This window comes from Furipterus horrens, unplaced genomic scaffold (assembly GCF_987537825.1).
Source record: "Furipterus horrens unplaced genomic scaffold, mFurHor1.1.pri manual_scaffold_6, whole genome shotgun sequence".
In the NCBI taxonomy this organism is placed as follows: domain Eukaryota; kingdom Metazoa; phylum Chordata; class Mammalia; order Chiroptera; family Furipteridae; genus Furipterus; species Furipterus horrens.
Window position 1 is genome coordinate 29,739,986 of NW_028327176.1, and position 17,992 is coordinate 29,757,977.

The 17,992-nt window shown below is 46.7% G+C and overlaps 1 protein-coding gene across 2 annotated transcripts in view; it reads left to right on the forward strand.

Moving 5' to 3' along the window:
* Positions 1-17,992, forward strand: part of PRKCE (protein kinase C epsilon) — a 482,979-nt gene that overhangs the window by 436,908 nt on the left and 28,079 nt on the right. For both annotated transcript variants that reach the window (XM_090281241.1, XM_090281242.1), the window contains exons 12-13: positions 13,168-13,306; positions 17,793-17,981. In XM_090281241.1, coding sequence (XP_090137367.1) covers positions 13,168-13,306; positions 17,793-17,981 — 328 coding nt within the window. The remainder of the gene's footprint in view (positions 1-13,167; positions 13,307-17,792; positions 17,982-17,992) is intronic.

Genomic DNA, 17,992 nt, shown 5'->3' on the forward strand with positions numbered 1-17,992 from the left:
TCAGTCCATTTCAGCTTCCTGGCCTTGCGTGAGTCCTCTGAGATCCTCCGTAACTTGGGTGACCCCCACTTCACAGGAAGACGTGCTTCCCCTACATCCCCTTCTACTCGTGTGGAGCTCCAGTTGTGTCTCCTCAGCTCTTTATCTGGGCCGGGGTGACGTGGGAGGTGCTGACCACTCTCCTAGCATATGGCTCCTCGTGGGGCTGGACATGGAAGACCCAGGCTTACTAGTGTTGGCAGCTTCTTGTCCTGACAAAGAAGCTCAGAGAGTGGCTTTCTGGCCTTCCCATCTGGGAACTCTGGGCCCTGCGTAGCGTTCTACAGTCTACTTCCGCCAGGCTCTAGGCACGCCCCCAGAAAGGTTACTCTTGGTCCTTTCGCTGCAGTGGCCCTTTCTGTGATGACAGAATGCTGGCCGGCTTTCTAGCTGCAAATCACCGGGCCCCCCCAAAAAAGGCAAAACCGGCAGCTCTTGCCTTCTAAGGGCAATGGCGGTGTCCTGTTCGTCCCTCTGGTATAAAACTTACCATCCCAAGTATTCTTGCCTCGTGTCCATCGCTCCCATCCAGACCCCTCCCTCAGGGTAGGGACTGCGTCTTCTCTCAGGGTATTCTCATGAGCTGGCGCAAGAATAGACTGGGAGCCATAACTCAGTATACATTGTGGGGCATCACATACCAGGGCCAAGTAGGCAGTGTATTAGTAGTTGTAATCATGCCATTAACTAGACTGTCATTAAAATGTACTTAATACAGACCCTTCCCGTTATCTTATCCAGACGTTCAATGAACATCGAGTGTCAGGCACTGTGCAGGGCTCTGGGGACCAAGCTGTGAACTTGAAGTCGCAGTCCCTGTTCTCATGAAGCTCACTGGGGAAAAATCAAGGATAAAAAACAAAGTAATTACAAATTGTGATCACTGCTGCAAAGGGGACTGAGATCAAAGTAAGGGGCTGGGGTAGGCAGGGGTGGGAAAAGGGGCAGAGTCCTGAATGCTGAGGAGTCTGTTCTCCAGGGCTGGACCAAGGAACACAGTGGCACCAAATGACAGGGAAAGGAGGACCAGCCCCAGAGCTGGAGTTAGGCACTTGAGTTCCGCTCTGACTGCCATGGACGCTCCTGGAAGTTAGCACAGGGGTTCTTCCTGAGTGTAATGGCAGAAGGGATTGGATGGTTCAACATAACATCAGGTTCAGCTGCCTCTGATGGCTTGGGCCTCAGTTTTAATAGTGTTTAATAATAATAATGTTTTAAGAGATCCATATGTTATCTGAAAATGTATGTTCAGGTCATCTGGCTGCCTGGGGCCATGATCCACAAATCACCTCTCTACTCACTCATTCTTTCATCCGTCTGACCAACAGGTATTGAGCAGCTAGGATGCATCAGGCGATGGGGGTGTTCCGGGCTCTGCCGTCATGGTTCCATTGTGGAGGATAGATACTCACAGTGGGCCTGTGCCGGGGCACCAAGGCAGGAGACAGCCTTAAACGTCTGGGAACCCCCCTACCAATCCCCACAGGCCCCAGGTTTGGATTGTGAGGGGGTGTGGTGAGGTATGAGACTAAAAGACCAGGCTGGTAGACTGCAGAGGCTTCTCACACCATTCTAGGAAGCGTGTCCATGGGGCATCATTAAAGAATACAAGGAGGAGGAGAACTTCATCTGATTCAGAGTTCATCTAAAATGCCTGCTGGGCACTGCTTTGCTCCAAAGTGGAAAGGGAAACATTTGGCGTCCAACAGCCAGGATTTCAAGTTCAAGTTTCTTGGGACTCCAGCTGTCTTTTCTTCCCAGGATCATAGGCAAGAGGCATCCTTGGGGATTAACTCATCCAGCCATCTTATCTCATATTTGGGGACAGTAAAACTTAGAGAAGTGGCTTGTGTGAGGTCACCACGGTGCTTAGCCCTGGTCTGAACACTGAACCCCCAAATAGCAATTTCAAGATGCCAGTTGACTGATAGTCTAGAGAGGAATGGGAGCACTATCTGTATGGTGATGACAGGCAGGGGACCTGCCCATTGCTGGGGACACAAGTCAAGGCCTATTTCCCATCAGTGGAGGTCGAGGTTTTATTCATGAGTATTACAGATAAGAATTTGTTTTAAATGCTGTGGATAAAATAAGAAATTGGACGGCCTTGCAATCAGATATGCTATTCTGCTGCCTTAATGCCCAGGTATGGTCCCAGGCTATTTGTTTTGGCTGTGAGTGAGGATGCCATTTCACACCTCGGGTTTCCAGCTGTCACTTTAGTAGCTGAAGGTCTGCTCTCTTCAGACAAGGGGTCATCCGTTTGGTCAAAACAGCATTATCTAGTTTATCAGTTATATCTTGTAACCATGTTGCTGCAAGTCAAAAACAGCTGTCACCCCAACAGCATCAACTGTGTTCTCAGCCCCACAAAAGGGCAGGAGTGTGGATACAAACTATTTTTCCTCCTCAGGCACCAGGGCAAGTGGTTAAGGGTATGGGAGTCAATGTGGGGCAGACCTGACTGTCCCTCACCACCTGGGCCAGGTAGATACCCCCTCTCCCTCCCCAGACACACAATCTTCTTCTTCACCTTTAAGGGAGTTAATAGTCTAACCAGGCTCATCAGCTATTTGTGAGATAAAGTGAGACAAACCATATAAGGGACTTCACACTGAGCCTGACATACAGAAGCATTTGGAAAAAAAAAAGAAAGTTATTATTTTGCTCCTAAATGATTGAGCTTTTTCTGCTGAAAGGCTTGGAGAAGGATTTCCCTTCAAACTGGCCCAGAGTGAGATATTACCATTGACTTTCCGGTGTCACCACTGCAATGGAGAATTTTGAAGTCAGTTACCTTGGCTCTGAAGCAACTTGTGCTTTTCTGTGTGATGGAGAGGCATGACATGCCTGTTCCCAGGCTTTTTGCTCCCCATCCCATCTGGCCTGGGTAGGATTTGGGTGATCTGGCATTGCTGGGAGAGTAGGAGGGGCTGTGCAGAGAAAGCCGAGGGGAGGATGCCAACATTTGCCCCAGTGCTGAGGGGAGTCTGGCTATATTGAAGGGGAAATTGTAGTCCTCCTGAATATGTTGTTAGATTTACGAAGGTGTTTGGCAACATCTATTAGAGCCTGTATTCCCATCTGACATACCACAGTCATTCACAAGTCTACACTATTTATCCAAAAACAAGCAGAGTTTCTTCATATACTCCCGCAGGGCCTGTTCTCTGGTGATCCAGATACTTGACATCTGCAAAGTACTATTTCTGATCTTTTATCTGGAAGTCAATGGAAGAATTTGCTGTCGTTAGTGTGGCACCCAGGCCTGAGTGCTGTCGGATTAGCATTCCAGAGGAGTCGAGAGTGCGAGGGAGCAAGGGCTTCGGGACTGGAGCCTGGGAGAAGAGACAGACCCTTGTGGGTCTCTTCCTTCAGGGCAAGTGTTCAAGTCAAGCAATAATTTCTTTCAATTTATTCTTATGTATGATGGCTCTCATGTGTGCCAGCCCTTTGCTGAATGCTCTGTGGTTTACAGAGAGGAGTTTTCTGGCCCTTATTCTTGGGGACTCTGCTCTCAAATTGGGAAAATTAACTTTTATAAATTTTTAGAGGAGACCACTGAGGTGCCATGTTAAGTTCAGCTTTGTGAGTTGTGTGCCCCCTCCCCACAAGTTCTTTGTCTGTCAAGTGAGGGTGATGACAATACCCTCTGCCCTGATTGCTGTGGGCAGTAAAGGAGATAAGGTGAGGGACAGGGCACAGTGAACCCCAGAGCACAGGGATGGATAGAGAGCCGCAAAGCACAGCAGTTCCCATGGCTCTGCAGGGAGGCCCCCACTCCCGACCGCATGGCCGCCCCAGGTCCTGAGAAGCTTGCTGAAATCTGGAAGCTGTCACATCAATCCTGATCAGTAAGACCAGTGCAGCTGGAGCCCTTCTCCCTACCTCCCTGCTTTGCTTTCTCCCTGGGGCACTTGGTGTTCCCCTGCAGTGCCATTCCCTAGGCCCAGGGGAAAGGAGCTCCTGATGTTTGCGCTGGGCTAGACTGGAAGTTCCTCTCTCTCCCTCCCTCTCCCTCTCCCTCCATCTCCTTCTCTCTCCCTCTCCCTCTCTCTCATCCTTTTCCCTCTCTCTGTCATTTAATTATTATTCATCACATTCTTCCATATGCTACAGTTGGATATGCTTTCTATTTTTTGTCTCACAGTGTCTATCTCAGTGGCTTTATACATAATAGAAGGTAGTAAGTATTTTTTTAAAATTAAAAGTCATTGTGGATCCAGTGCCTTGTCGTCACAAAGGGTGTGTATTTTCAGAAATGACTGTGTAGGATTGCAGGAGGGGGCAGGATTTCTGAGCTAACTACCACCTATCGGGCACTGTGCTAGAGCTTTACCTCTGTTATACCATTCAGTCATGGCAGGATTGTCCCCATTTTATAGATACAGAAACTGAGTCTCAAGGATAGTAAGTAGCGGAGTTGTGATTCTGCTTCAGAACTCCTTCACTTCCTCTCTGAACATCAGGAAGAGGGGTTTGGGGAGCCACCCAGCATTTCAGGTCATAAATGTAGTTTCCGACAACTGCTTACACATAAGCCAGACACCGAGTTAGATGCATAGATGGCTATGAGGGGAGGCCATCCTCAGAAGCTGAAATTACCCACAGTTCTAGAGATATCAACAGTTGCTTTGTTATCACGTTGAAAGTATACTTTTGTTAAAAGTGAAAGTAAAAATTGACCTACCACTACTCTCTCAGTGTGAGACCATTTCTTCCCTACCTCACAGAAAACTCATTTAAGGGGTCTTCGCTTTTACTCACAGATCCCAACAAGGGAGCACAGTTGCTCTTAAGAGTTTTCCTTCATAACATTAATGACTAGGTCTTTCCCCCCTCTAGTTTTATAGAAATTCTTTAAAAAAAAAAAAAAAAGGTACATAGTTTTGGGAATTTCCCCGCTTGCTGTCTTTTGAGTTTCTGGATGAGATCTGTGCTCCTACCCCACGGGAGCCTGGCTTATACCATGCGGCCCCTAAATCAGTTCCTCCCTGTCAGTGACTGTGACCTCTCAGTCTCTGTATTCCCCTTCTCACCACGAAGCCTTCCTTTCGCAGCGCAAAGCAGTTTGGGTCCAATGAGTAGATAGAGATTTCCAGCTCATGGATTTTACATTTGATCTGAAAGGTGGTCACGGACAATCATGTGGAGTCTGTCTCTTACCAGCCAGGCTACCTTGTGACTTTTCTGATAGCTAGACCATTGCTCTCAAATCCCTGTTTGGCTTAAAGATCTGGGCCAGACCACCTTGGAGCCTGATCACTGCTAAAGGCTTAGATCAGAGTAGTAGTTGTCCACCAGAGGCCCTGCAGGGGATATTTGGCAATATATAGAGACATTTTTGTCCCTTACAACTGGGGGAGTGAGGAACGGTTTGCTAATAGCATCAAATGCATAGAGGTCAAGGATACTACTTAACATCCTGCAGTGCACAGAACAGCCCCCACAACAAAGAATTACCCCGCCCCAAAGGTCAATCCAGCTCCAACATGCCAAGGCTGAGAAACCCTGGACTCGAGAGGCTCTGTAGGGCCTGCTCCCTCCCTTCTTCCCCACAGCCCATTTGGCCCTCTGGCAGCTGAGGTGGAAGGGGTTGCATGCAAGTCCTCATTCTGGTGGAGAATACCGTACGGTGTAGCCTTCAGTCTAGGTGCCAAGTGACAAGGGCAATGATAAAGGCATCCTACTTAAGGAAGAAATACTGGGAGGGAAGCCCCAGCAAAAAACATCAGGGACTACCAAATGATGCTTGCTATCACCATTATTATTTAGCATTGTTCTTAAGATTCTAGTCTACACAGTTAGACAAAAGAAATAAGAAATATAAAAACTGCAAAGGAGGGGGTAAAAATGATCACTAACTACAGATGATTTGGAAAGCCCAGGAGAATCAACTGAAAAACTCCTCTATAGAAATAATGTCCAGTATAGTGGCAGGGCACAGAATGATAAGCAGAAATCAATAGGTTATATACACAGAGGCAACAGAATCGAAGATAATAATGGAAGAAAATACCTCATTTATAGTAAGAACTTAAAATATAAGATACTAATATATTATTCAAAGTGGATTCAGTTGCAATTAACATATAAACCCCAGACAACAGCGCTTTCAATAAGATATGTTTATCTCTTTTTCATATGAACATTATTTGGCGGTGGCATTCCAGTGACCATTCCTGGGGCCTGGTCCTTGTCTTTTTGGTCAAAGGGACATTTGCTAGGACTCCAGGCATTATGTCCGCATTCAGGCAGCAGGGTAGAGGAAGCAGAGTAAGGCTCTTCTTTTTAAGGAGACTTTCTCACATCTGATTGGCTAGAACTTAGTCATACAACCACACCCAGCTCTGAGGAAGGCTTTGAATTCTAGTTTATAGCTCTGTCACTATGTGCATGGCTTTAAAAAAACTCTCTTACTAAGGAAAAAAGTGAGAATGGATATTCTCACTTGTTACATAAAATGTAACAAGATACGTACAAGATCTATAGGAGAGAACTTTAAAATCCTCCTAAAGGACACAGCAAGACTTGTACAAATAGACAAACAGTATTATTGGATGGGAGGACTCAACCTCATAAAAATATCAATTCTCCCTGAGTTAATTTATAACTCTAAACATGCTTCCAATAAAATCACCAGCAGGATATTTTTTAAAACTAGACAGATGATTCTAAAGTTCACTTGGAAAAACAAACACACAAGAGTAGCCTATAATTTTGAAAAAGAAGATAATAAGGGGACCAGTCCTAGTGAATATTAAAACATATTATAAACCAAAAATAAGTTAAAAAGCATGCTAAATATCAATATTATAGAGTGAAGAGTACAGAGTAAATCGAAATACATGTGGGGATCTAGCACTAGTATTTGAAAAGGTGATATTTCAGTCAATGAGGAAAAGATATGGATTGTTCAACATATGGAATTGGGACAACTCATAAAGTTGGATCTATACTTCCCACCTTTTATCAGGACAAATTCCAAAGACATCAAAGACTAGTTTATAAAATAAAAGCATCAAAGTAATAGGAGAAACCTTGGGAGTATGTGAGTATGATTTCATAACTTTGAAATGAGTAAGCCCTTTTGAATTAAGACATAGAATCCAAAGACCATAAAAATAAAACTCAGTTAACATAAAAATAAATATCAGCATGGCAAAATCAGAGCAAGCAATGTCAAAAATAAATGCCAAAACAGTAAACTAGGACAAATACAATTTTTAACCCATACCAAGCTCATCCCTAATATAGAAAGAGCTCCAGAAAATAAATAAGTAAATAAAAACACCACAAAAGGAAAATGGGCAACAAACAGTTCACAGGAAAAAAATACAGATCTCTTTAAAATATATGAAAAATGCTCAAACTTATATAGAGAAACTTAAGCATATATTGAGATGCTATCAGACTACCGGAAACTTGCTAACACATCATGCTAGCAAGCAGGCACTATCACATACTGCTGATGGAAGTGTAAATTGTTCAGCCTCTAAGAAGGTAGTTTGGCACCATCCATTGACAGCCACATTCTTGTACTATCAGATTCAGAACTTTCTTTTCTAGGCAATGTGTACAATTACTTTCACATACATGCAAAATGTCATACACAAGTTTATTCACTGCAGCCTGCTTCAATAGCACAGTATTGGAAACATTCCGAGTGTCCCCCAGTAAACATGGTGGAGTATGATGCAGCTATAAGCAAGAATTCAGAGGCTCCTTATGCACCAAGACTGAAAGATCTCTACTAAAAGCTAAGGGGAAAAAGTAAGATATGAATGACCGTGGATAGTAAGCTCCATCTAGTTAAAAGGGGGTAAGTGAAAGCTAGCCCACCTCATTTTATTGCACTTCACAGATAGTGTCTTTTAACAAATTGAAGGTTTGGGCAACCCTGTGCTGAGCAAGTCTATTAGCGCCATTTTTCCAATAGCATTTGCTTACTTCGTGTCTCTATTTCACATTTTGGTAATTTTCATAATATTCCAAACTTATTATATTTGTTATGGTGATCTGTGATCAGTAATCTTTGATGTTACTTGTGTAAGACCCTCCATCAGCAAAATGACTACAACTTGCTGAAGGTTCAGATGATAGTTAGCATTTTTTAGCAATAAAATATTTTTAATCAAGGTATGTACATTTTTTAGATATAATGCTCTTGCATACTTAATAGACTATGGGGTAGTATAAATACAATTTTTATATTCACTGGGAAACAAAAAAAAAACTTATGACTCACTTTATAGTGGTGATCTGGAACCGAGCCTGCAATATCCCCAAGGTACATTTTCTCATTTATGCATAAAGTGTGAGCAAGAGGAGGCACAACGGTTAAATAAAAAGCAATTGCCTTCATGGGAGGAAGGAGTGTGAGAGGAACAGATGCAGGAGAGAGAGTATATATTGTCCTTTTATACTTTGGATTTTATAACCATATGAATATATTACCTATTGAAAAATTTAAATGAAACTATAAATAAACTTAATAAGCAAAGGCTAATCATATTGGCTCATATATAGCGAAAGGGATTTTCCTGCCTCTTTTTCCACACTATTAAAAAAAATGACCCCACTCCTTAGAAATGTCCCCAGTCCTCAAAAGTGCCCTGACCTTGTATTTGAGAACCAAGTAGGCAGGGATTAATAGCTAAGCTGAAGTCCTTCTTTGCAAAGCTGTCAGTCAACAAATTTGATGCGTACCTGCTCTGTCCCTCACCATGACCTAAGCACTGAGCACCGTGGGAACTCTCAAGAAGTAGACAAGCCCCCTCACCCTGCCCTGCAAGCTGGGCCTCAGAGCCAGCAAGCCTGGGAAACAGTTGTCCCTGACCCCCTTTCCCAGGGAGACTTAGAGTTCCCTAGTGAAGAGGCAGCACTTCAAGCCAACAGGTGGGAGAAACATGGGGCAGGAGCCAGAAGTAGAAAGTCTGGGATCCTGGGGCAGCTGTGCTGGGAAGGAGCAGGGAGGGGAAACCAGGAGGGGACCACAGCCCTCAGCCAGCTGGGAAGCAGGCGGAATTGCAGGGATGCCCTCTCCCTTCAGCAGCCCTCACCGCTGCCCCGTGTAGGGAAGGGCGTTTTTCCTCCTCTTTTCTCTGTCTGAGGAAGCATGGCCCTGGGCATCCTTGAGCTCTCCTACTGACTGAGAGCCCAGGACCAGACAAAGGTCATCCCAGTGCTAATACTGTTTTTCTCTTTAATGAGACTGAAGACCCCCAGAGGAATAACGTTCTAGGAAAGGCCTTTCTGGCCCCCAGGGGTCTTTCAAGCTTCACTAATCTACCTGTCACAGAGGAAAAGAATGTAAGTCACTGTCTCAGGGCTTGGTTTTGGGTGGGAAGTCAAGAGTTTTCGGGAAATACATACAGCAGAGGGGGACTTGGAGTGATTGGTGGCAGGATTTCAGGCGTCAATGGCAGGACAGTGGGAAGAACTGAGACAGGATAGTGAGAAACTAGAAAAATTCCTTGGCGAGTAGAATAGGGAAACTGAGACAGGTGGCTAAACACAATGACCGAGTAATTTACAGCCCACTGCAGATGGTCACCAGGGGGGAGGCCCCTAGTGCCTGACAGGAGCCAAAACTGGGAAACCAAGGACCTCACTGCCAGGGTTACCTCTTCTCCCCTGGCCTTTCCTCCCTGGAGATAACATCTAGGCCTCAGTAATGTTTCAGCTCCAGGCCCAGAAAAGCAGCAAAACCAGGTGGGCGATACCTGAACCAACTGCAGTGACTAAAGACCCTGTCCATTCACTGACCAATCCGTGAAGACCATGACCCTGAAAGGGCACACCTGGAGAACTGATGAATATTCTACTAAACCCTCCCCCGAGACCTCCCCTAAGATTCTCACCTCCAAGAAAGAGAGAAAAGCCTCAAGAGGAAGAACCCAGTGGTGCTCTCCCTCTGGGGAGCAGCCTGTGCCATTTCCTCCTTCTCCCCCCACTTCTTTCTTCACAGGCATGCGTCTCCTAAACTCTAAGGCAATGCGCAGCTGGCAGCCTGCCCCAGGCTAGTCCCCTGCACCTGTCCCTAAGGCCCCCTTTTCTGTGACTAGCTAGTGAGCTAAGGCAGCTCAGCCTAGGCTCTCCTGTTGCTTCTTCTATGCTAAGCCCTTCCCTGTTTCATTGTCCCCACCTTTAAGAAATGTATCCTCATAGCCGCCTGGACTCATGTTGTAAAATCTTTTTTACACGAAGTCAAGAACCCACATGCTACCGTTGGTCCTCGACAGACCCTCTCAGGGCCAGGCCCCTGTCTGGTGACAGAAACCTTTGGCCTGGGACCTCCCTTCACCAAACAGAGGGGTGACTGCTTGCTGAGCACACTCCTCTGAGGTGGCCACCCTAGGCCTTCAGCAACAGCAGCAGCTTCTTCCCGCAGGGGTAAGGGGGCAGGAAGCAAAGGGGTCTTGCGCATCTGGCCCAGGGCAGGGAGAGAGCAGGAGGTGGGGAGAAATAAGACATCTCCCCTCTTGCCCTGAATAAGAGCGCTGAGCTGAAGGAAAGGCTGAGCCTGATGGTCCGGAAATGCTGAGTCTCAATTTTCAGAACAAGGGCAAGGTTCAGGCTGGCGTGGAACTTCTGAATCTTTTCCATTCATACCAGTTAGAACTAGTCCTTTCTATGACATAACAGGGGCTTTAAAAGAGAGTGCTGTGAGTGCCCTGGCATGTGTGGTCCTTTATAAAGAAGGAAGAACACCAACTTCCGGAGCTGGGGATCCGAGTTCAGGTCCTAGTACCACTGACACCCTCTTCACCTTACAGAAATCCCTTACCTTCTTCTGGCTGCTATTGACTGATTTCTGCCCCCGTATTAGCTGAGTGTGCTCTTCCTAGCTCTCAGTATTGTTCAGAACGTGAATGTGGTTTGTAGGCCCTAGTTCTTCCCACATGTTGTTATTGTTACTATTACATGCGTGTAGCCATGGTCATCATTATGCCTGCACTTGGGTCTTAGAAAGGCAACTCCAAATTAGAGAGTGTAGAGGGGCCGTAACTCACTGGACCCATAGATCCACCTCTCAAGGACTCCAGCATTTGCTGGTGGGCAGACAGGAGACCTGGTTTCCTCTAGTTCAGTTTCCTCATGAAAGAAATGGGTATGCCGTAACAGTATGTAAGACCTGCTACTTTTCTCTCTCTCTCTCTCTCTCTCTCTCTCTCTCTCTCTCTCTCTCTCTCTCACACACACACACACACACACACACACACACACACACATGCGCGCTCGCGCGTGCCTAGGAGCAGGAATGTATCTGGTCCAACTTGACAGATAAGGGAACAGAGCAGTAAGGTGACTTGACCAGGACCAGGCCACCACAATGATTAAAACCCAGGCCTCCTGTGCAGGAACCAAGCTGGTATTCCTCTCACTGCTCTCTACCTCCAGCCAATGCTGAGCCCTGACCACACACAGTGGCCAGGGTAGGGGGTCAGTGACCTCAGTCACAGTGACTGGGCTGGTTGGGCTCACTGTTCTTTCTGCAGTTTGTGAGCATTTGCTTAGAGCAGCACATTTTCTGTGCTCTTTTTCTCAAGAAGTCCCAGCTGTAAGTGGAAATGGGGCCGTGGGTGCAAGGCAGGCAGGCCCCAAATGCTTCCTGCCCCACCTTCGAACTCAGGCCTGGATTCCTGATGGGGGAGGGGTGCAAGTCCAGCCGCCAGCAGGCTAGGGAGAAAGGTCCCTCTTACTCTGTGTGCAGGAGAGTGGGCCTTCTTTGCAAGACCACAACCCCCACCCCAGAGTGACTCCTGAGGAAGTGCCAGGGTTGGGAGGGGCCTCCTCTCAAGAGTCTAGGTCCTTCTTTGGGATGATTCTGGGGTTTGAAGACTTGGTTGGTTTGGAATTCTTACTCAGAACCCCAGGTTTCACAGATCTTACACAGACCCCCAAACTGTAACACAGACCACAAGGGAGCTGCACTGATTGATCCAACTGTCGCTCATGCACAGAACCACTTGGGTTCCAGAGGTCCTGGTTATTGCAACCAGTGCCCTTCCATCCTGCCCCAGCTCCTCCCCTGACTCAGCCCGCCTGCTCCTGGGAGGTGGGTCTTGGAAATACATGGAGCACTGCAGCATGGCTCCCATGCCCTCATGTGAATGTCAAATGCCTCTCCCTGGCATTTGAGGCTCTTCGACATGCCTGTCTCGCCTCACCATTCACTGGGACCCAGTTTTCTGGTCTCTTCACTACCTTTTGCATCTACTGTATTGGCCTTCCCCTCCTTCCCACTGCTTTTTTTTTTTTTTTTTTTTTAAGGATATTCAAGTAAGTAATAGGATCAGATTTGCATTTTAATAGAACACTAAGTATTTTAAGAGACTTTATTTTTAGAGAGAGGGTTAAGGGAGGAAGAGAGGGAGAGACACATTGATGTGAAAGAGAAACGTTAATCAGTTGCCTCTCCTAGAAGTCCCAACCAGGGACTGAACCTGCAAACCAGGCATGTGCCCTGGCCAGGAATCGAACCAGTGATCTTTTGCCTTTCAGGACGCTGCCCAACCAACTGAGCCACACCAATCAGGGCTTACCTTTTCTTTTTCCAAACTGTATCATCTGTCCAGTCGTCTCTTGAGAGTCGCTGTTTCCTGGGAGCCCTCTTGCCCACACCAGCCATCAATGGCCTCACCCAGAAATGCAACAGCTCACAAAGGTGGTGCTCTGGAAAGGAGCAGCTGATTCTTATGTGACTTATATCTGACTCCTGGATGTTAACATGTGTCAGTCTTGTTCCTCCAGGTGATCTGCATGGTAAACTCATGAAGACAGGGGCATAAGTTGCTTCTTTCTCTAATATCAAGATCTAAATACTATGAATTTCAGCACATGCTATAGCTTCAATGAATAGCTACTAACTTTAATCTATCACACTGTCGCAATCCTGGGGTTGCAGAAGCTCCTCCCTCATGTTGGAGAGAATGGAGGCACCTTTGGGGGTTGGCCATCATGGGCAAGACACCTGGACTGAAATTGGTTGCTAACAGGTCAAGCCTCCTCAAGATTTTCCTTTCTGTAGCAGATTTTCCTGAGATGTGCACCTTTCTGCCAACTCAAGAAGACTGTATTGGGATGAGTGAAGCATTAAGCATGTGGTTCTGGCCTATCTTGCAGGGATTTGAAACTGGACAACATCCTTCTGGATGCAGAAGGTCACTGCAAGCTGGCCGACTTTGGGATGTGCAAGGAAGGGATTCTGAATGGTGTGACGACCACCACGTTCTGTGGGACTCCTGACTACATCGCTCCTGAGGTAAGACTGTGTGTAAAGGGCCACCTCCTGCTGCTGCCACGGCTGAGCCTGCGGGTGCTGGGTGAAGGCTCTGGGAAACCAGGACGGGTCCAGGGAAGAAGGAGTAAAGGCTTGCTGATGTCTCTGTAGGAAGTGGTAGTCATGGGGGAGATAGTGGGTGAGTTGAAAGTAGCAAGCAATTCCCCAAATCCGGGCAGGCCCTCCTGAATATTTCTCTTATTCCCGTCCAGAACTACCAGTGGAACTAGGACCAAGGGAAACTTGTTGACATGTATCATTGTTTTCAATTCCAACCTGAATAAAGGCGCACCATTGATAAAAGACTATAATTTGCCTACAGTAAAACCAGGAGTAATTTGCTATTTCTATTGTGGTGGTGATTCTATAGAGGGAGTGCACAGGGTCAAGGAGGAGCAGGAGATAAACTGCCTCTTTATAAATGGGCATCAGAAATGTTCATTTTGAGACTCACCAATGGGTTGCCTTGTGTGAAAGTTATTTAGTTGTTTTGTTCATCATAAAGTGCTTGCTTGCCTTGAGTTTCAACAGTTCCAGCTTGCCTGGCTGAGAGATACCTAGTTTGATTGATTCTGATTGAAGGCATAGCTTATCATACGTACTTAATAAAAATGGTCTTGAGGAAGTGACACGTGGAAGATAGGAAGGACGTACCAGTCCCCATGAAGCATTGCCCACGGTGGATGGGTGTGCGTTCGCACATTTGGATTTCATTTCCTTTCAGTGGGCCTGTTTGAGCACCTGCTAGACACAAACCAATGTGGGGAGAAAGAATTGACTAAGACACTGGTCTTTCTCCTGAAAGAATTTTTGGTCTAGAGGGAATAACAGGTAGGCAAACAACTAATTGAGCAGAATAAATAGGTATGAAATACAAGATGGTATCCTCAGGAATCAGGAAAGGCTTCTTGGAGCACCTGGTGAATGATTTTGAGTTGTAAAAAATTAGCAGGATTTCCTTTGGGGGTGGGGGTGGGGAACATTCCTGAGAACAATGGGGAGGATTGAGTGGGGGCAGGGCAGGGGTGGAGGTACAGCATCCCAGGGCTATGAATCCTTTAGGGCAGGAGCTGTTTCTAATCTGGGTACTTCCTGGATTTAGCACACAAATCTGGCTCTTAGTAATAGATTGTTGAATGAATAAATGAATGAAAACTTGGGGCACTCCAACATGAGCAGAGACTAAGGGATGAGAACTTTCTTGACTTTTTTTAAGAAGGGGAAGCAGTGTAGCTAGAGCACAGGATTTCTAAGTGCTCTTAACAATGAACAACATTAGAATAAAGGACCAAGGAAGATGGCCTTTATCCTTCAGGATCTGTGGACCCACTAACGGCCTCCCAGTACTGAAGGGCCATAATCAGGCCTGTCCTGGGAAGAAGATGGGCCTGAGCTTTGTGGATCAGAGGACAGAGTGAGAGGGAAGGAGAGTTGAGAGACTTTCCACAGACCTGGGGAGGGTCATAAAAGTGAAGCTCAAATAGGTAAATTCTCGTTAGAACCTCTATCTTCTAAGAGATCTGAAGAATAGAGATTTCAATCTCCATTAGTGTTCCCTTAGCAGGAATACCAGGAATCTAACTTTCAAGAAGAAATCGGCGAAAGTCATGGCTCTCAACTAGGACCTGCTTTTTGAGCATCTCCCTCATTCATTCTTTCTCATAAGAATACTTGGTCCCAGTTCCTCTGAGCTGATGCCAGAGTCAAACAGTTGACAGCCCCATGTAGTAGTTAAGGACCCAGCTCAAGCCAGACATTCCCTTTACAATAAACAGGATACCCACATGACTTTCATGAAAGGTCATCCACTGGCGAGACTCACAGTGAACAACTCTGATCTCTGTGTAAGAGACCCAGACACTCTCCCTTCCCATGGTACACCCATGCCCACTATGTAGAATCACCTCCACATATGAAGTGGCTAATAATCCCTGGTCTTACCATAGGCAAGTTACAGCTGATAAAGGTATGGCTACCTTTCTCAAGGGCTACGGGGAAGATTAAATGGAAGTATGCCTCTACTCTAGCATGCATTTAGCACACTGCCTGGCCCATAGCAGGCACTGGGTAATGAATAGGGGCTCCATCAATACCGTGTTGCTGGGTTGTGCATTCGAATGGGAAAAGCATAGACCTGAGACTTGAGTTCCCAGGCTGAACTTGACCACTAATGCCCTCATGTGACCACATGTTTCTGACCCTCAGGTTCTTTACTTTTCAAATGGGAATAACAATTCCTGCCTGCCCTACCCACCTCATCAAGCTGCTTTAAGAACCTAATGAGATTAAAGCATGGAGCATGAATATGCTTCAGAAAGCATAAGCCTCTATTCAGGAGGAGGGGTTGTGGGGTGGCAGGCTCACCCGAAACTAGAGATACCTCCTGAGGCACTATCTCTGCCCCAGAGCTTCTCTTCCCACCATGTACACTTGGCTAACCCCCATCGCACCCCTCTCCTTTCTCCATGCCCAACCCCCTCGCCCCAGCAATGGTGGCCAGCCCTGGGTAAAACCTGGCATCATCAGACCCAATGCCTCCCCTTCTCTTCTGCCCCAGCTCTGACCCACTCAAGGGGTTGGCTGCCACGCTGGGTCCCTCCCATGGCGTGTGAAGCCTTGTCCTTCTCACTGGCTCCATCACAGACAAGCCGATTAGAAAGCAGATAATTAGGGCCAAGCCTAAAAGGAGTTTTACAAAAGATGCCACCCAAATGGGAAGGCTCTGGAAGAGGCCTGGGGAAGGTTGGGCAGGGCCACTCTGTGGTTCCTACAGCGCCATCCTGTCTGAGCATACACAGGCCACCTGGAGGCTACCTCCCATCATCCTGTCAAGGCAGAGAACTCAGTTGTGCCACCCCCTGGAGGCTGGAGGGTGGCCACCTTAGCACTTAGAGTCCCCTGAGCCAAGAAGAAAAAGGAGCATATGCCCAGTAAGGCACACACAGCAGGCACATGTGGCAGCCAGTCTCCCGAGTGTGGGAATTGGGCTGGTCACAGCGGGGGGCTCAAAAGAATACTAGAGCTCTTACTACATGCTTACTTATAAATGCCCTAGAGAGACAAGAGACCATGAAAAAATAACTAAAATCATGGTAATATGTGGAAGGTGCCTGCAGATCTTAGGGACAGGTGAAGGTGTTAGGATAGGAAAAAGACTGGAGAGACCCGAGAAAGATTTCTGGAGGAGATGGGTGATAATCATGACCTTGAAGAACAGAAATTGGTGGTCCTGTATTGAGACAGTGTGGGGCACTGAATCTTTCAAGGTTGAGAGAGGTACTGGCTTTGGCTTTGGACCAGAGCAGCATTACTGGCTCCTCAGGACAGTGGAGACTATAACTCTGACCTCAAACAGATACCACGTGCTACCCCTGGGCTGGGAGGCCAAAGATACTCACCAAACACATTACTAGCCCCAAATAATTTAGAGCTGGCTGTATTTACTTATATTCCTTTTCACTATAAATTCAAACTATTCCTAGAACATGTTTTTACTATTTTCAAAATCCTTCTACTCAGGTCTTTTAATTTAATCCCAAGCAATCTGTGGTCTCTAGAAGGGTGTTTGGAGTAGACCACACAAAGCCCGTATCCTAGGGTTCAGCCTCCTCTTCCTTGGCTGCCTTTAAAATTTGACAACTGAGCTGGAGCCTTGTTCTGGAACAAGTTATGTGAGAAGTTACCTGTCTGAGGTGTCCTGCAAGCTGCAATGATTAGCCATGGCCTTTGCCACTTGGGGCACCTCAAGTAAAAGGAAGGGGGGCCTGAGGCTTTATAGAGGCAGGTAAGTGAGGGACTCATCAGCAAATGATATGAGAGTCATGAGAAACGTTGGAGATGGGTCTTGCCTTCGATTATGCAAGAGCATAGTGGTCCTTTTTGATTAGAACACAAAAGCGTGGGGAGACTTATTAACTATAGTTTCTTTTCCAAGGGCAGAGGACTCAGGTTAACTCAACATTGTCACCATTTAGAGAAGACTAAGATTCAGCTCACCTTTCCACCCAGTGAGCCATGCATGGACTGAGTGTGAGGCGGGAGACCTGAATTTCCTGCACACAGTCACTTGGAGCTTGCTTGTCTCTTTTAGTCTGCATCTTGTCCCTCTGACCCCGATTTTAGTGTCAAAAATATGCATTTTTTTTTAACTTGGCTATAAACACAAGTCAGGAACCTCATCTGGTGTTCAAACAAAGAAACAATGAATTGTCCCCCCTGGGGATGGACTATGGGTATTGACTTTGGAAAGTTGTTAGTTGGCTCCTGACATAGTGATATAGTGTCTCCCAGACTCAATTTTCACTGAATTTACTGATGCAGAACCAGGCTTTATGTAACACGCGGCTCCTCTCTGCGGAGGAGCAAGCCGGAAATGAAGGTGCGAGTCTGCCCATGGGAGTGTGTGGCACAGGCGAGGGTGCGGGTGGGAGTCTTGGCTGGGCTCTGACATTGCTCGTTTCCTGAACAGATCCTGCAGGAGTTGGAGTACGGCCCCTCAGTGGACTGGTGGGCCCTGGGGGTGCTGATGTACGAGATGATGGCTGGGCAGCCCCCCTTTGAGGCCGACAACGAGGACGACCTGTTTGAGTCCATCCTCCATGATGATGTGCTCTACCCCGTCTGGCTCAGCAAGGAGGCTGTCAGCATCCTGAAAGCTGTGAGTCCTTG